The sequence below is a fragment of the Rhipicephalus sanguineus genome, chromosome 3, assembly GCF_013339695.2.
Source record: "Rhipicephalus sanguineus isolate Rsan-2018 chromosome 3, BIME_Rsan_1.4, whole genome shotgun sequence".
NCBI lineage: Eukaryota > Metazoa > Arthropoda > Arachnida > Ixodida > Ixodidae > Rhipicephalus > Rhipicephalus sanguineus.
The window spans coordinates 60,537,631-60,555,402 of record NC_051178.1 but is presented as its reverse complement, the minus strand read 5'-3'; the positions used below and the strand labels follow the sequence as shown (position 1 = coordinate 60,555,402).

The following is a 17,772-nucleotide window of genomic DNA, read 5'->3' as shown; positions in this document are numbered from 1 at the left end:
ACGCTTAAAGTGCACTTGAGCTGGCTCTGGATTATAACTATCCACCACGTTACGGTAATATTCAAGTAGTCTAACTGGTAATTCAAATTTCCAGTCATTTAACGCTCCAGTAGTTGAGTATCTCAGTAAATCAATATGGTTCTGTGAGTGTACCAACAAATTATACCCTATGTGCAGCACGCATTGAGCAACTCAAGCGTGTGGATTCTAATAATATCTGGAATTTACGTGCCAAAACCACGATATGATTATGAGGCACGCCGTAGTGGATGGCTCCGGAAATTTTGACCATCTGGTATTCTTTAACGTGCACTGACAATACACAGTACACGGGCCTCTAGCATTTCACCTCCATCGAAATGCGACCGCAGCGGCTGGGATCGAACCCGCGACCTTCGGGTGAGCAGACAAGCACCGTAACCGCTACACCTCCGTGGCAGACAAGTGTGTGGATTCTGATGCTAGAATTATTTCACAGTATGGTAATACGCTGCCCAACAGAGAGTTACGCTAGTTGGTAGGTATTTACGCTAAAAATACAGGGCTTGCAAACACGGACACAATACAGAAGGCAGGAAGCCAAGGTAATCTTCTTGCGGTGTCTTGAATTCTCTCTTCTTGCCGGGCTTGCATTCCCCGTCTCTATAATAAGTAACGTCACATTTGACCGCATCGCTTTTTACTGCGATAGCAATTACATGGACACCCTCTGCGCGTTTTTGCCGTCGTCGTCGTCGCAGGGCGGTACTCATATTATATACATGTATGTATAAATATATATATAACCCTGAAAGAGATATAGTTCAAAGGCAAATTTTTCCAAAGCACGTCACCGGGGGTTCGAACCTCGGACCCGTCACTCCGCGGAGCTACGCGTTAGGCCACTCGGCCGCGAACGCATACATCCACCAGGATACTAACGGCAAACTATTTATATGCACCATTTACTGCTTGTTGTACGCAGATCTCTGAGATGCATCAGTGGGCAAAGGCTTGTTCACTGTCACCCGCGAGATGCCAAAGCGCGCGCTTTAAAAAGCGCCACCCCGGCCGTTTTTCGTCGAAGTGGGGCTGCGCGTCCCCGGCTCCACACTTTGACCTCGAGAGCGCGGTCGCCTGTGCTAGCGCGCTTATCTCTTGATGTGGGAGCTCTGTAAGTGTTGTGCTATCATCGCAAAGTCTGCGTTGAAGCCATAGATCGCATGAAGGTCACTTCGCTCGCTGCAGCGGCCATGTGTGCTAAAGGAGTGATGTGCTAGCATTTTTACAGCGAAGCTGCATCCCTTAACCTTGGAACGGTTTCGTCTCGGTGGACTAAAAACGAAATGCCGGGCCCCTAAACCACCAACAGACGCACGCGCTCGCGTGCTTCTCTGCTAGCAGATGCGCGCGTTCCTTGCGTTTTCACCTCGGACGCTGAGGAAGGGCATTCGGATAGGTGGGCAGACGAGCCGACGAATGTGTTCACTGTAGACTCGTGCACAACGGCAACGTCACAACTAAACTTCGACCTCTGGGTGGTTTCGGGGCCCCTAAACAATTGCAAGCAAACGGAATATCTTTCTTTGCAATCAGGCATAAAGCATAGAGCTCAGTATCCGTTTCAATAAGGAAAACCACAAAACAAGCTGCAAAGCCGCATGATGGATGATGAAGCGCCTGTGAACAATGAGAACAGCCTTCCACGCGTTCCCGTTAAAGATTAGGTTGCAGATGCTTTGCACTTCACACAAAGGCTTCGAATGACGTCAAACGGCGCTTCCTTGTCCCTGCGTGTGTTTCCCGATTTCATATATAAAAGGGAGACCCGTCTAGCAACTCATTTAGTTCATTCTTAGGCTGCTTTGGGTAGACCACGGAGATTAGACACCAGAAGAAGAGCGTGAATACAATGCTGTACGAAAGGAACAAGTTCGTCTTGCTGAAAATGGTCGCGGAACCAATCACAGTGTACCACAGCGACCACAAAGCGATTATCACTACCATTAAAGTAATAATAAAACATACCCCCCCCCCCCCGCCCGAATCAGCATGTGTGGTGTTTGATTCAGCTTCGCTGGATATTCACGTTCGCATGGTGGGATGGCGGCCAATTTATTTTTTCGTCTGGCATTCCAATTAGTTGCTTTTGCATTCATTGCTTCGCCCTTGCGGCGAAACTGTGACATTTTTTTTTTACTGTCAGCAATCGAGAGCAGTGTTCCACTGGCAGACTTCGTAACAAAACACTGTGTGTACCAATATTTTTGAATAAGTATCCTTGCTACACGCAGGTGGGACGTTTCTGCTCGTACAAAACGTAGCTTCGACGTTCACAAACGCCACTTTCATTTGATTAGATGCATACTCACTCTTGCGTATCCGTGCCCTCGAAGAAGTATTCAACTCTGCAACACGTAAAGAAGGGCAAGTAAGCAAACTGGCATCTTGAAACAGTTTTACTTTAGACAACTTTAATGTCACTTACGGTTCTGTCTTTGGCTTGATCATAGGGTCCATTTGGCTGCATGGAAAAAGCAAAGACGACCAGCTTACTCCTACGGAAGTTCATGCTCTCTCACTTCGCCGGCATGTGCTCTCGCTGTTTAAGAGGTACAATTCTAAGTAGTCAAATATCGCAGGTGATTTGGTTATGGCTGTATATTGCTGGACTAAGTAAGACTGTAACAGCTTTCCGAAAATTAACCTAACCGTCTTTCTTTTAGCGTACATTCAATTAATACGATGTGAAATGGAGTAACCGCGTGGTGGAAAGGATTTAAGGATGACATTTTTTGGTTGTACTGTTTTTTAATAGACGACCTGTGTACAGTCAACGTACAGATTAGGGCTTTCAAACACTTCATTCGCTCCCAACTATACTTAACAAATATGAATGAATAGATAAAAACTTACAGCATTTTTTAATATCTGAATGATTGTGAATGTTTGTGCGAATTTTTTTTCGCCTAGAAAGTTTGTTTTTCTTTGGCACTCCTATTCGCAAATTACAAACTTTTTCTTCTGTTGTGTGCGCGCTTCGTGCATGCATATATTATATATACGACAACCACGTCACCATGTCTCGCCGTCGACGTTGGCGGGGCAATGGGACCAGTCAAGCTGCTATTGTGCATCTTTTATCCTGCAGTCCCCAGCACGTATGCGCACCTGTATTTGTATGGTGAAATTTTTACGGCTTATGTCACACTCCCACCAGAAAGGACGTGTTACGCAAGAGCCGCGCAGCTTCCGGAAATCAGAAAGTCCATATGTTAGTTGCCTCTATGTTTGCCGCACAAAAATCAACGGCTGTCACAATAGCCCCCCAATGTTCTACTCTCGCAGTGCGCATCTCTGGAAAAGGTTTTCTTAACTTATTCACAAATTTTACAGATATCAACAACCCGAACCGCATTCTTATACGCTTATAACTTACGAATGTTACTAAACACTGGACGGTGGCGATCCCGTGAAGAATGATGTTGAACGTTCCATTCGTAAACATTCCTTTGCCAGTGTGGCTAAGGTTGGAAGATTGTTTGACTCGGTACATTGCAGTGAAGTGCATTAGCGCAGTCGTTGACTCCATACTTATGTCACGCTGGCAATTTCAGGGTCACTTAGAGCGACTGCACTTACGCGCACAGGGTGCCTTCATTATTTATTGATTTCTGAGCCACGGGGAGAGAAGAAGAAGACGAGTTTCTGATCTGTTGCTGTTTCTGTACGACTGTGACATTTTATTGAAATTTACTCGTACCGACGCCTCCGTGGCGGGTACGACGTCGAAAGCAATGACGGACGCTCCACACCCTCTTCCGTCAAGACCAGGGGGCGACCTGCAAGCTTCAAATCGGATTGGTGCTCCTGGGCATCTGAACATGGCTCTGCCAAGGTCATCAAGCTGCTCTGACGTGGATGACATGGAATCCGAAGGTGGATATGTCGAGGCCACGAACCGCCGGCTGAAAAGGAAACTACGCCGGACTTCAAGCGTGAGTGACCTCAACTACAATACACCGTCCTCACAACAGACTCGGCAGACGTACACAATCGCCTACATCCCCGTCGCTGCTACAGCCAACCTGAATTCACTGAATAGGCAAGCGCTCACTGCCTATCTTGGCAAGTTAGCACCAGGACAAATAAGAGAGGTCCGTATTAATCCCAGACGGAACATACTCGCTGTTGATGTGGATACACGAACGACCCTCAACGCATTGAAAGCTGTTACTCAGCTCGGCAGCATACCTGTGCGCTCCTTCGTTGTACATGGAGGCTGCACCATTGCTGGTGTGATTTCCGATGTGGATACGGATATTGATGACAGCGATCTATCAACGCTGATTACCTCCACTGCCCATATCACAGACATACACCGTTTTGGACGGTCGCGATGTGTGAAGATAGTTTTTGAGGGCAACAACTTGCCATCGCATGTGAAAGTGGGCTATGTGAGGCATCCTGTCCGCCCATATGTTCCTAGGCCATTACAGTGTCGCAAGTGTCAGAAACTTGGGCACGTGAGCGCTGTGTGCGTGAACAGGTTGACATGCCCCCGTTGCAGTGGAGATCACGATGAGTCGATATGCGAGGGATCTAATCTAAAATGCTCCAATTGCGATGGCCCGCATGAGTCAAGGTCGAAGGAATGTCCAAAAATAAAGACTGAGTTTACCGTACTTAGGAAGATGGTACGAGATCACTCCACGCACAGAGAAGCGGCTACCAAGGTGCACCGTCGCCAGAGGCGCTCTCGTAATCGCAGAAGATCAACATCGGCTATGGTACGACAGCCTGTACTCCCTGAAGAGTCAGCGCGTGCTCCTGTTATATCCGAAGCGGGGTATCTACCTCCAGCCACATCCTGCCTGAAGAGCAACAAGGACGTTACCACATGGCCTTCCCTGCCATCTCGGAGTGCGGAAGCGCCGGTGCCAGAAAGCCAGCATGAACGTGAGACTTCGTCATCGGATGGGCAAATCAAGGCAATGCTTACGCAGTTGATCCGTGCCTTGCGAATGTTACTTGTTGGTGTCAAGACGCCCGTTGCTAAGGCTGCAGTGCAAATTCTAGACGGACTAGAACCAGTGCTTGGTGCTATATAAAAACCACCACAAAATCATGGCGTCAGCAGCCTCACCACCATCACTGACTGAAAGGATCAACCGTTCTGTTATATTTCAATGGAACGCACGAGGTCTACGAGGTCACCTCGCAGATTTTAAACAGAGAATGTTGAAATATCGATTTCCTGTTGCTGTGATATGCGAGCCGAATATGACTTCAGCATTCAGGCTATCTGGATATGAACAATTCACGTCTCAGACGAGTGGAAACCCTAGCAAACTTTTACTATTTGTACGCTGTGACCTCACGTATTCCCAAAACCAAATTCCTGTGCATAACAGTAATGAGTACGTTTCCATCACTTTGAAGCTAAAACGACGCACGATATCGGTCATTGGTGGTTACATTCCTCCGAGAGGAAGATTTGACGCTGGGTACCTGAAACTTGTCATCGACTCGAGCCAAGGACCTCACGTCATCGTAGGCGACTTTAATGCGCATCACCATCTTTGGGGCAGCAGTGTCATAAGTACTCGGGGAAGACAACTTCTAGATTTCACAAGTGATAATGGCCTTCATATTCTCAACGACGGCTCACCGACATATTTCCGTGGCACAACGTACAGCAGCTGTCTCGACTTAGCTATAGCTTCTCGATGCCTTTCATCATCTGCTGCCTGGTGCGCAGACATTGAAACATATGGCAGTGATCACCTACCTACTTACGTACAACTACGATGGTATACCGGCGTTGCAAGCATTCGTAGGCGATACACAGATTGGAAGGCTTTTCAAGATGAGCTAGAAAAGTCGTGTGGTTCCATAGTTTCTCCGACAGAAATTGAAGAACGAATTGCCAACGCAATGCAGACAACAACACGTGTCGTCACAGTATCTAATTCCAGGAAGCCTGTTGATGCCGTATATGAAGAGCTGCGGGCAGTCCGTCGTCGAGCTGAACGCAAACACAGGCGAACAAGATCGATCTTAGACCTGAGGACCTCCCGCAATGTGCAAAAGAAAATTCAGAGGCACTTAGAAAAGCTTGGCCGGCAAAACTGGAAGACATTTTGCACCACCCTGGACCCACGAAAACCATTGTCTAAGATATGGCACGTTGTACGGGCTCTACCATGTTCTCCTCAGCAACTACGTCCCTTCCGCGCATTGGCCATCATCAGGTCATGCAGCGAGAAGCAGATCGCGGAAGAATTCTGCCTACACATCTCTGGCTCTGCAACAACGGTCGTTCCACTGCTTCGATGCGCACCCCCTACAGCAGACGCCCGTCTCGATCTTCCTTTCACGCTGCAGGAGCTGCGTGCGGCAATTTCTATTTCACAACGCTCCAGTGCGCCTGGGCCTGATGGTATCACCTATTCTACTCTGCGCCACCTTGGCCCTCGAGCGACCGAAGAACTTCTATCCTTGTACAACCTTTCGTGGACATCTGGAACTGTGCCGGCACATTGGAAAACAAGTAAGATCGTGGCATTGCTGAAACCAGGCAAGTCTCCCCGTGATATGGTTTCCTACAGACCTGTGGCACTTGCAAGTTGTGTAGGAAAACTCATGGAACGAATGGTTCTGTTGCGCTTAGAATGGTTTCTGGAGAAGCAAAATATATATCCAGACGCGATGACTGGCTTCCGGAAGGGAAGATCATCAATCGACAGTGTGATCGATTTAGTAACGACCGTTGAACACCAGAAACGGCGCCACCGATTGACGGCTGCAGTCTTCCTTGACATCAAAGGTGCATTCGACAATGTTCTGCATGACGCGATCCTGAATGCTCTTGAAGACTATGGTATTGGCGGCCGTATGCATCAGTGGATAGCCAGCTATCTTCAAGAAAGAGCAGTATTTATGACAACTGTAGACGGTGATACAAACAACCATCCCGTCTATCGCGGCGTGCCTCAGGGAGGAGTCCTGAGCCCAACATTATTTAATATTGTACTTGTTGGCCTCGCTAAAAAGTTAGGAGGCAAAATCTCGGTATCTGTGTACGCAGATGACATCTGCATTTGGACCACGAGTCTAACGCGTTTGCAAGTACAGACGAAGCTACAACGTGCGGTATCGATAACGTCCACATATCTTAATAGCCGCGGGCTGCAACTCTCCCCGACAAAAAGTGCAATCCTGGCATTCTCGAGAAAGTCAATGGCTTGCTACCCTGTAGTGATAGATGGGAACGTCATACCTTCTGTAACTCACCACAAGTTTCTCGGAGTTATCATCGACCGGGATTTATCTTGGTCGAAGCACATCTCTGCACTAAGAAAAAAGCTAGACAGCTTTGTCCATGTCATTCGCCATATGTCTGGAAAATCGTGGGGGCCATCGAAGTCATCTCTACTACAGCTATACCAGGCACTTTTTGTTGGATACCTCCGTTACAGTGCTCCTGTTCTTTCTCGTGTTTGCACATCTGCTGTCCGTACACTCGAGAGTGCTCAGGCCCGCGCCCTCAGAATTTGCCTAGGAGTACCTCGATGTACTTCTACATGGGGTACTATTACAGAAGCACGCGCTTGTCCAGCTCGCGTTTATCTTAAACACGAGCCACTGCGAGTACATCTGAGGTTATTGACAAGGCACCGAGACCATCCACTGAGAGACATTATTAACACACGACCCAATGCTGCATACTCGGAAGCTGTGATGTCGCAGCAAGATCTGCTGCCCTCGAATTATGCACCACAAGCGACTCCCGGAGTACCTCTCTGGACGATGCCTAAACCAATCGTGCGACTCTCGATTCCGGGGATAACAAAGAAGTCAAAAATACCAACCGCTGGACTTAAGCATTTTGCTTTATCGTACATTGCCCATATGTACGGATATACGGTGCATATTTTTGCTGATGGGTCTGTCACGCAGACGTCCTCAGCAGCAGCTTTCACGGTTCCTCACATGGGCATCACGAAACGCTTCAAGATAGCGCATCGGACATCATCTACTGCTGCTGAGCTGACCGGCGTCCGACAAGCTGCCCGCTACATTGTACAACAGAGTCCCGCGAAATGGACATTATTTTGTGACTCCAAGCCGGCACTTCAACTTATCAGCAATTACATGAAGCAAGGAACCGCATACAGTCCTCTGGTGTGTGACATAATGAATATGTTATCTGAGGCGTCTCAATCCGGGCATACCGTTGCATTGCAATGGATTCCAAGTCACTGTGGCATAGCTGGGAACGAGCAAGCTGACGCAGAAGCAAAAATGGCGCACACTAACGGCGAAGTCATATCAATTCAATTTTCCCGATATGACATCAATGGCTTGCTGTCTGAATCTATGAAAACATCTATGACACGCTTATGGAATGACCCTAATTATCGCCAAGAACGTCTTTACAGACTTGACTCTGGTCGTGCTTTTCTGATTCCATTCCGGTTAAGAAGAGACCAAGAAACACTACTACATAGATTGCGGCTGGGTGTTGCGTATACACGAAGATACCTTTGCAAGATTGGGCAGGAGCGAAACCCTAACTGCAGTGTGTGTCACACGTCTGAGACTATTCACCACATCCTGTGCGTGTGTCCTCAGTACGCGACCGAAAGACAATCACTTAAGTGCGTCGTAGATCGTCTGGACTCCCGACCTTTTTCGGAGGAGAAGCTTTTGGGTGCTTGGGAGCATGCAGACCAGGCCCAACGAAGTTTAAAGTGCCTATTGAGATTTCTAAGTGATACAGGTTTAGATGCTCGTCTTTAGAGCATGTGCGGCATAAAGACTTTTGCGCGTGCCCTGTCCCCGTGCAAAACAGTGTGTACAGTGACTCATTTGCCATACCATCGTCGCCTATCATCACACCTCCCTCTTTCTCTTTCTTTCCCCTTTCCCCTTACCCCCGTGAGGAGTAGCAGGCTAGAACCCGCTTTCCAGGCCGACCTCTCCTCCTTCTTCTCATTAAAAGCATCTTCTTCTTCTTCTGAGCCACTGCTACCGAGGTGTCGCACTTCGACTAAGCGAGGTGAGTTTGGAGAACGCACAAAACAGCGAGTACGTACTGCGGTGAGTGTCACTATGCGTTCCGTACTACAGTGTGCGAATTACACCAGTAACGAAGTGCACTTGTTCAATGTGCACTCAAATTTGTAACGAAGTGCACTTGTTCAATGTGCACTCAAGTTTGCCCGTGTGAAAGGGGTATAAACTTCTAAGTGCGTGGGTATGCGTTTTATAATTCCTGTTGCATTCCACCCTTTCAAAATGCCAAAAATCGCAGGCAGGAATTTCTCTAAGCATCGAGATGCTGTAGCTGCATAACTGCCCTTTCTCTCAGTCACTGTAATGTGGTGCTTGAACAGGAAACGCATAATTATCGTGAGTCACACAGAGGAGCAATCTATCCAAGTTACAACGCGGTAACTCGGCATGCCATTTACAGTAAAACCTCGGTGATACGAATCTCGCGGGGTCACCAAAAAATATTCGTATCATCCGAAATTCGTATCACCAAAAAACATGGAAAATTAGTATGCGACAGAAGAAAGTTGGCCTACGTCTTAATTTAGTGTTTCTCAGGGCCGCAGCGACGTCATGAACAGCTCTGAAAGATTGTGAGTAAAGTTTTTAGACGTCAACGATCATACTTGTACTCGTAAATATACGGTCCATGCGCGCGTGTGTACTTAATGAACCACATGTGTTGTGCCCCGTGACCGCCCGCTGCACCTTCCTAATCTTACTACGCTTTTCTGCATGACACCAAAGTACTGCGGCGAATGTGACTCGATAGATAGAGGCTAAGCTCCTACGCCAAGATCGCCCGCTTCGTCTCTTGGGGTCTTCGTCCACCTTTAATGGGACTTCATGACGGACCCGCAACCCAAGTTTCAGTTTTGTTTTATAGAACGTCTGATTGCGGGGACATGGCTTGCATCGACGTGGCAGGCACGTGTTAACACAGTACAAAGACGCTGCTGCCTCGAGCACAGGAGCACGCGTGAACGTGCCGGAAAAAAAAATCGCGGCGTCAACGTCATCTGTAGTATAAACGCCTCCAAGATTCGCGCGCACTATCTCGAAGGCAACGACGCACCGTTGATGGTCGCCCAGCGCGCATGCCCGCGCCCGCGCGTGACTGCCGCGTCTTCCGCGAGAGCGCGGGCAGCACCTGTTCGTACCTGTGCGCTAGCATACGTTCGTACCAAACGTCGCGGGGTGCAAATCGGTTCGCAACAACCGTGCTCCAATACAATGCAGGCTAATGGGCCTTGGCCAGGACCGCAGAAAATTTCGTATCACCACGAAATTCGTACGAGCCGTGATCGTATCACCGAGGTTTTACTGTAGTTCCACTGTATGCTATCGTTCGGGGTTTCTGCGCTGCGACACCAAAAAACAAATATGTGCGTAGCTGCAGAGTAATTAATTTGTGAATCAAATCTACTTAATTTCTCCACCAGCCGATTATAATTTTTTGCACATTCCCTTGTGCCATATGTTCTTCTTAATTTCGCTTTACGTGCTTAATCAAAATGACTGATTAACTATTCAAGGATTTTAATGTAGTATTCATTAGGAAACAGCCTTCGTTCTAATTTATGTGAACAGGCCTAGTGTAAATTGATATTTTTGAAATCATATTTATATCTGCCCAATCCTTGGCCGATATCCCTGAGTGGATATGCGTAAATATTCCTTGGAGTACCACTATCATCTCGCCAATCTGCATGCTCATGAGCCATTCATAACATGGTGTGAGAATGCCACCTAATATCAGCTGCGTGACATACACTGGTTGTACATAGAGCACCCGATCATTATGAAACTAGTTACAAGTTTACCCCTTCCCCAGTGCAGGGTAGCAAACCGAAAAACTTCTGGTTAACCTCCCTTGCCTTTCACTTAACCTTTCTCTCTCTCTCTCTATATTCCAAAATGACCCGCTGCTCAGCATAAAGTACGTCTTTAAATCATGGCGCAGCCCTTCCGCATTCTCCGCATCCCCCTATTTTCTAGTTTATTATCCCCTTCATGCACACTTGTATACATCAACTTTATGGGCTTGTCAGGCACCTCGCCTTAACTCAACCGGCTTGAAACACCATGTACACTCTGTTCACGCTTCCCAAGTGGACACATAGCGCTCATTGAAGTTCACTGCATGGCGCATTGCTGCAGAGGATCACGTTGCTGAAGACACTGTCATGCTTGACGAGTCGTTCATCGTGCCGCTTTCCGGGAGCCACGCCAAACTTGTAATTTTTCTTTGCCCGGAATGGGCATAACCGATAAGAAGTTGCCAATGTATCCTAGTTTTAGAGTTCATTATCTTCATAAAAATATAAAACGAGTATTACTTGGGAATAAATAGACTAATTAAACCACTAACGAAGGTTACTGCAAAAAGCACAAATCAACATATTACCACCCTCGCCTTCTTGCAATAGCAGCTGGAGTGCCTTGGAATTTCACACATTTGCAATCGTTCCTGGATAAGTCGCGCGTGAAGGGATTATACTGCCAAAATAATAGTGTCCGAAGGAGCATAAAAATATAAGCAGGTGATGTCAAGAAATTTATAGAATTCAGTCCGTATAAAAGCTACCTACTGCCATCGTCCAAGACGACCGCGTCACCGCGCGTAAACATCTTTCCTCTTGCGTAGGAGCACTCAGCGTTCGTTCATATTAATTTATCAGAAAGATGTAACGGCGGAATGATGCGATGATATATAGCCTCGAGCAATTCAGGCATGAAGGATTGGGTGCTAATATTTATTAATGGCGGCATCATTCTCCTAAAACACATCATCCACGCACATCATTCCAAGTTAAGGCCATCGGTCTCCTAAAAACACATAATTCCCGCGCCACTCACGTAACTCTGCGATATATTGAATGTATTGTAATTTATAGGCTGCAGAGTGCTGTAACATAGCCGACCTTAAGAAAACGATACTTGTATCATGTATCGAATTAAAAGTGTAAGCTGTCGCGGGCCGTTAATCTCGCAAAAGTATTGTTCTTCGAAATATGTAAATAATTTTGCTCGCCTAATTAACCTGGCCAACCGTACGCTAGTGTTCTGACCGCATATATTACGATACAGATTTAAACACCCTTCTTTCCCTTTAGCTCTGTGTTTTGAACACAGGGCGTGCGGACACAATTTGTCTACCAAGATGCTGCACCCCTCGCTTATACAAACTACTGGCATCAGGAAAATTAAGTGTTCCTCAATTCGAACATGAGCGCGCAACACGGTGTTTATGCCTTAATGAAGATAAACATATCAGTTTTGGCATGTCCGCCGTAGCAATACTGCTGTCTCCCTTTACGAACTATTAATGCTGCGTGAAAAAGCGGACAAGGCAGCAAGGCCGAGCATGAATTAAGCATCTATTTCGTGTGCAAAAAAGGAAATCAAAGGGAAAACATCTAGACATCCAGGAGCATTTACTTGCTAAAAATGAAGGCTACCAAAGGGAATCGAACTGCGCCTTACCATAGTGGGCCGTGCTGCTTCGCGTCCCTGAGCATGCGGTCCAGCGTCTTGTAGTACTGCCACTTAGTTTTCGGGACGGGAATGCCCATTTTGTCGTACACCCTGCGATCGCTGCGCTTCATTTGGACTCGTATCTTGATGTAGCGGTCGCGTGCGTTTCTCCACTTGTTCTTTGCCTGCCATCCTGCACAACAACAACAAATAATCAGGATTGTATACGGGAAGAAACACTGTAATTGTTAGAAGTTTTCGCCAAGCCACGCCCCATAACGTGACCCATCATTCACGGGTATAATTCGTATTCCTGCGGCAATAAGGGAAGTTGAATGTCTTAGGGCGCAGCAAGTGCGCTATTCCTTTTTCGCCCAGCAAAACCGTAATTTCAATATTAGTAACATCTCTGCGTCGTCCAAATGAAAATAATTATTCCACAAAGTCAAGCTGACGTAGCAAAATAAAACATGTTGGGCTAATTCTTTTATATATATAGTGTGCCAATGGTAATGACGCAACGCAAGGCGGACAAACAACAGGTACAGGGAAGTACATTAGTTTGCAACTAGACTTATTTGAAGAAATGTTCCTTTTTATACCTGATTGTTCTGCGCAAATGTAACTGCGCACCTGTCTGCACTGCATAAAAAGGAACCTTTCTTCGCATAAATATAGTTACAAGTTGACGCTCTTTCCTGTACCCTTGTTTATTCGCCTTGCGTTGCGCCATTACCTTATGCACTGATGTAGCAAGAAATTACAGTGCAGCATCTTTACCTCCTTACACTGAACACTAGGAACAAATGCCGCATTTGTGTGCACAAGAACTCACCTGTTAGTCCGAACCACTGCCCTATTTTCACCCATTGGCGGTCCTTGAGGGCCGAATCCTTGTATTCTGGTTGATTGGTGTCATACAGGTACCGGTGCTGCTGTACAAGCTCCAGAAAGCGGTCCCAGGAGAACTCCTCCATCAACATGAAGAGCATACAGGCACCCAACACCAGCGCAAATCATAGAGCCGAAAAGGCCCAAGGAGTAAATAAACCATCCACCGAGCGCACGATACAGGCAATACCGGTGTAAAATCCAGCCGTGGCGTGAAAACCAGCCGAACACCGTTCCTTGCGCGCTTTACGCTTCAAACGTTTCTCCCACGACGGCACACAACATTCCATCGACGCGCGTTCCGGGGAGCAGACGGGAGGGCGGCACGCGAGGGCGCGCGGCAGGATGGTGGCGTACGAGCCGGGGCTGCCAAGCGAGACTTCTCTCCCTTCCCGAGGAAGTTAGCTGCGAGTGTGCAGCTTGTCGCTACAGTAGACAGCTCTGATGTGGTGTAGGCACTGTTGCACAGCACTCCAATTCTTATGGTGGCGAACCGTAGTCACGTCATGCAACTACGCGTGCAGCAAAATGGCGACAAACACGCCGTATTCTTTCACGTTCCGCGTAGCTCCCTCCCGCGTCGCGGCTGTTGCGGCGCGGTCGGGGAGGCGCCGCCCGCCGTTCGGCGGCAGTGCGTGACGTCAGGGTTTCCGAGGCTACCGCGCTGCCGTGCCGCGGCGGCTGCGGCGGCACCGCTCGGCGCATTTCTGTTCTCCTCTGTGGCGAGGGCGTCGAGTCGGCTGCACGGCAGCGGGAGCGGAGGAGCTCTGTGCGCCTATTCTTGGTCCAGCTAAAACAATGCAGTATGCAGAGCTCGTATCGCAGTCTCCTTGCAAAGCCGCATCATCGATTCGCGGTCTCACCAAAGCGAGTTTACTCTATAACTGATCGAGAACGAATATTAAGTGTGCGTTGGTTGCATTGTACAACTTAACTTTCCTGACTGTCAGGTTTAACGCAGTCGGCGTGATTCAAAGTGGCGTAAATATGTTTAACACCACGTACAATGAATTTCATTTATTTTGATGGAACTGGTACACAGTTTTCCTCTTCCGAAAGAAACAAACAAAGTGCTCACTAGTATAAAATCTCCGGAACAGGTAATTGACAAATGATAATTGTATCAAGCATACAGACAATAGTGAAGGGAGAGAGAGATTAGAAGGACGAATACTTCGATAAAGGGATTAGCGATATGCAATGCACAGCTTACTTTGGTTTTTTTTTTTTTTTTTTTCTGAGGGCGACCGCGGCCGCGGCGGCCGAATTTCGACTAAGGCGAAATGCTAGGGGCCCGTTTGCTGTAAGATGTCGGTGCACGTTAAAGAACACCAGATGGTTGGAATTTCCGGAGCCCTTTACTACGGCGTGCCTCATGATCATATCGTGCTTTTGGCACGTAAAACCCTAGATATTATTATTACTCTGAGAGCGAACCATTTAAAAGTAATGTCGTAGTATTTACGGCAAGCAAGACAGCAAATAATTCAACACTGAAGGATAGAACCCAGTCAGCAAGCACATTATTTTTCTCGGGATTAACAGTCACCAAGTAAACAATACCCACAACAAAGGTGCAATTTCAGACGCTACTGAGAGAAAACAGGAATTATTCAGTTCCTGACTGCCCCACCAAAAAAAGGGTGCGCTGTTGGCGGCTTCGAGGCCTTCAAATTCACCAACGATGTTTTTATTTCGCGTGTGAATACATAACCACTCGCATACAAACACACAGAAGACATGCATATAGGTGTTGTGACTCTCCCCAACCCACCATACCTCCGAAATGAAATCCGGGCTACATTCCTGATGCCCTATTTAAGGTGACCAGAATGCCAAAACTGACATCTTCGCGTAAATGTGCAGCGCGACACAAACGAAGGACAAGAAACGGACGACACGAGCGCTCGTGTCGTCCGTTTCTTGTCCTTCGTCTGTGTCGCGCTGCACATTTACCCGAAGATATTAGTATACCAACTCGACCAGATCGCCGTATTAGCCAAAACTGGTAAGAAAAAAACGCCAGATGTCACAGTCGCTTTTGAATTGGGTAACTTAAATAAAGCTGAAAATAAGATGAGCGACTTTTGCTGTGCCAATGGTCTTTTAAATGTTACATGTGGTTTAAGACACTTCCTATAAAGATAGACCGCTCTAAGTTCAGTAGAAGCTTAAAAATGAATTCCGAGATAGGAAAGCCGAGAAGAAAATCTGCATTCCTTTCAATGGTGGCACTTAGGATAGCACAGAAACGTTGGCCAAGGTGAAGGGTAACGTAAAATTACCACTTCCAAATTGTCAGAAAGCTACAATAGAAAAGAAAAAGTGCTTAGCAGCAGCATCAAAAAAAATAATAATAAAAGAAACAAGGAGAGCAACACAAAATAAGAACGAGTGATCTCTTCAACAACACTAAAGAGTGCAGGAGTTTTTCAGACTATAATTGCAGCCATTACACGTAAGGAAAGTGTATCGCGCTGGTTGAAGAAATGGGGAAACGACGAAAAGAACACAAAGAAAATATGCATAGGAAAATGAAATTCAGGATGAGCCTTCTAAGGACAATCAGAATGAACTCATTCCAGCAAATTTTACCGGTTGGGCTTGTTGGCATTTCATCTTAACCGCCATTGGTAACGCGAATCCAGGACGGGAAAAAAGCGCTACGCAGGAACACACAGACGACGCTACACGTCACACGCACGTAAAGTCCCTGAAACTTCGTAAAGTAGCGACATACGTGCATAAAAGCGCACCTCCTCTCTTTTCTCCCTCCTCTGCCCTCTCCGAGGCTGACGCCGCGTCGGCATTGGCCAAGTGCCGTCACGTGGGACAGCGCGCCGCGTTCGTTTGTTTACAGTTACTCGCGACTGCCATCTTTGCTCTCGAAGTGCGGGCTCGCTGGTTCTCAGCGCACGTGTTCTATGGATACGCACTTTCTATACCGCGTGCCTTGTGCTCTGTGATACCTCGCACACAAGACCGACGTCGTGGTTGGTTGCCATGGGCTTCTGCTGCGCTTTCGGATGCCGAAACAAATAAAGCGAAGGCAAAAACCGTCCGGGAAGCGCAACGAGTTGCGAAGGAAGGCTTGGTTGCACCGAATCGGAAGATAGAACTTTCGGCCGCCGCTTTCGACGCGACTGTGAGGTAAGTTGCTATCCTCCCACTATAAGTACTCGTCGAGGTTCGCGCAAATAGCTGCGTGCTATAACGCCGTAGACAGGTGTCAGTTAATTGTGCAGTACGTCGCTATTCCTCACACGTTTTATTGCTGCTTCTGCGGGGTCTGTACTCAGTGTTTTTTTTTTTTTCAAGAATATATGGTTAGGTTTTCTGCTTGACGTGATGCATCTACTGGTTTGAGTTTGCGGTATTGGTTTGTGCGCCTAGCATGGCACGCCGACTACGGAGGCACGCCGATTGACGATCGAAAATGTGATTGCGAAACTTCAGAGATTGGGCGCAGTTCTTTTGAAGAAACAAAGCTGCAGTGTGAAAACTCACATTCGGAGTGGTACTCTCTGTTTGTTTTTGTTGCGTGCTCGGTTGTTTTTGTTGTTTTTTTTTTTTCCCGGAGCAAAGAGCTTTCTCTGGCTCTTGTACGTCGACAGATCCGCCGGTGGACTTGCGATAGAAGGTAGGTAGGCAAAGCGTGCGTGCCCAACCGAGTCGCAGGGTGCGTTCATCGTCTAGGAACCTCACGTACACGTGTTATTTAGCGCGAAGGTTTACGTGCCATTTCGTGTGGAGGTTTATATCCGCGAGTGGCTTTCCGCCGCGGTGGAGCAGAGGTTATGGTGCTCGGCTGCTGACCCGAAGGTCGCGACCGACCGCGGCGGTCACATTTCGATGGAGGCGAATAGCTTGAGGCCAGTGTGCCGTGAGGTGTCAATACTCGTTAAAGAACATCAGATGGTCAAAATTTCCCGAGCCCTCCACTACGGCGTCGCTCATAATCATATCGTGGTATTGGGACGCAAAACCTGATATGATATTATTATCCGCGAGTGGAGCTCTCGCGAAGGAAACGTTTACGGTGGCAGCTGGCTATAGTTTATTCTTTCGCTTGCTCGTTCATTCAGCAGCGAGTATAGTTCGTATGTCAAGTACGTCTACGAGGCGCACTTGCGCACTATGGTTGGTGCGTCTAATCTCTTAACGAATCAACCAACGCTGTCTTGACTGGAAATGATGTACGCCTTCTGGCGCATTCTTCTTTCAATGAAGCTCCGAGCTGCTGCTTGAACTGACAGTCATTTTCTAAATAAATATTAGTCGCCACTCTTTAACTAGCATAATACCGCCAACACCCATTGCCTAATTGTTTCTTGCACTCTAGAAACTGTCCGTACCCTTTTTGGA

General features: G+C 47.4%; 1 protein-coding gene across 3 annotated transcripts in view; it reads right to left on the bottom strand.

Moving 5' to 3' along the window:
- LOC119386667 (uncharacterized) overlaps positions 1–13,992 on the bottom strand; it is a 102,037-nt gene extending 88,045 nt beyond the window's left edge. Inside the window, exons 1-4 of one of the 3 annotated variants that reach the window (XM_037653961.2) lie at positions 13,352–13,992; positions 12,526–12,709; positions 2,468–2,503; positions 2,352–2,387 (exon numbers count right to left, since the gene is read on the bottom strand). In XM_037653961.2, coding sequence (XP_037509889.1) covers positions 2,352–2,387; positions 2,468–2,503; positions 12,526–12,709; positions 13,352–13,508 — 413 coding nt within the window. In that variant the 5' untranslated portion in view covers positions 13,509–13,992. The remainder of the gene's footprint in view (positions 1–2,351; positions 2,388–2,467; positions 2,504–12,525; positions 12,710–13,351) is intronic. The other 2 variants (XM_049413209.1, XM_049413210.1) reach the window with 2 other exon arrangements.
- Positions 13,993–17,772: the final 3,780 nt, after the last annotated feature.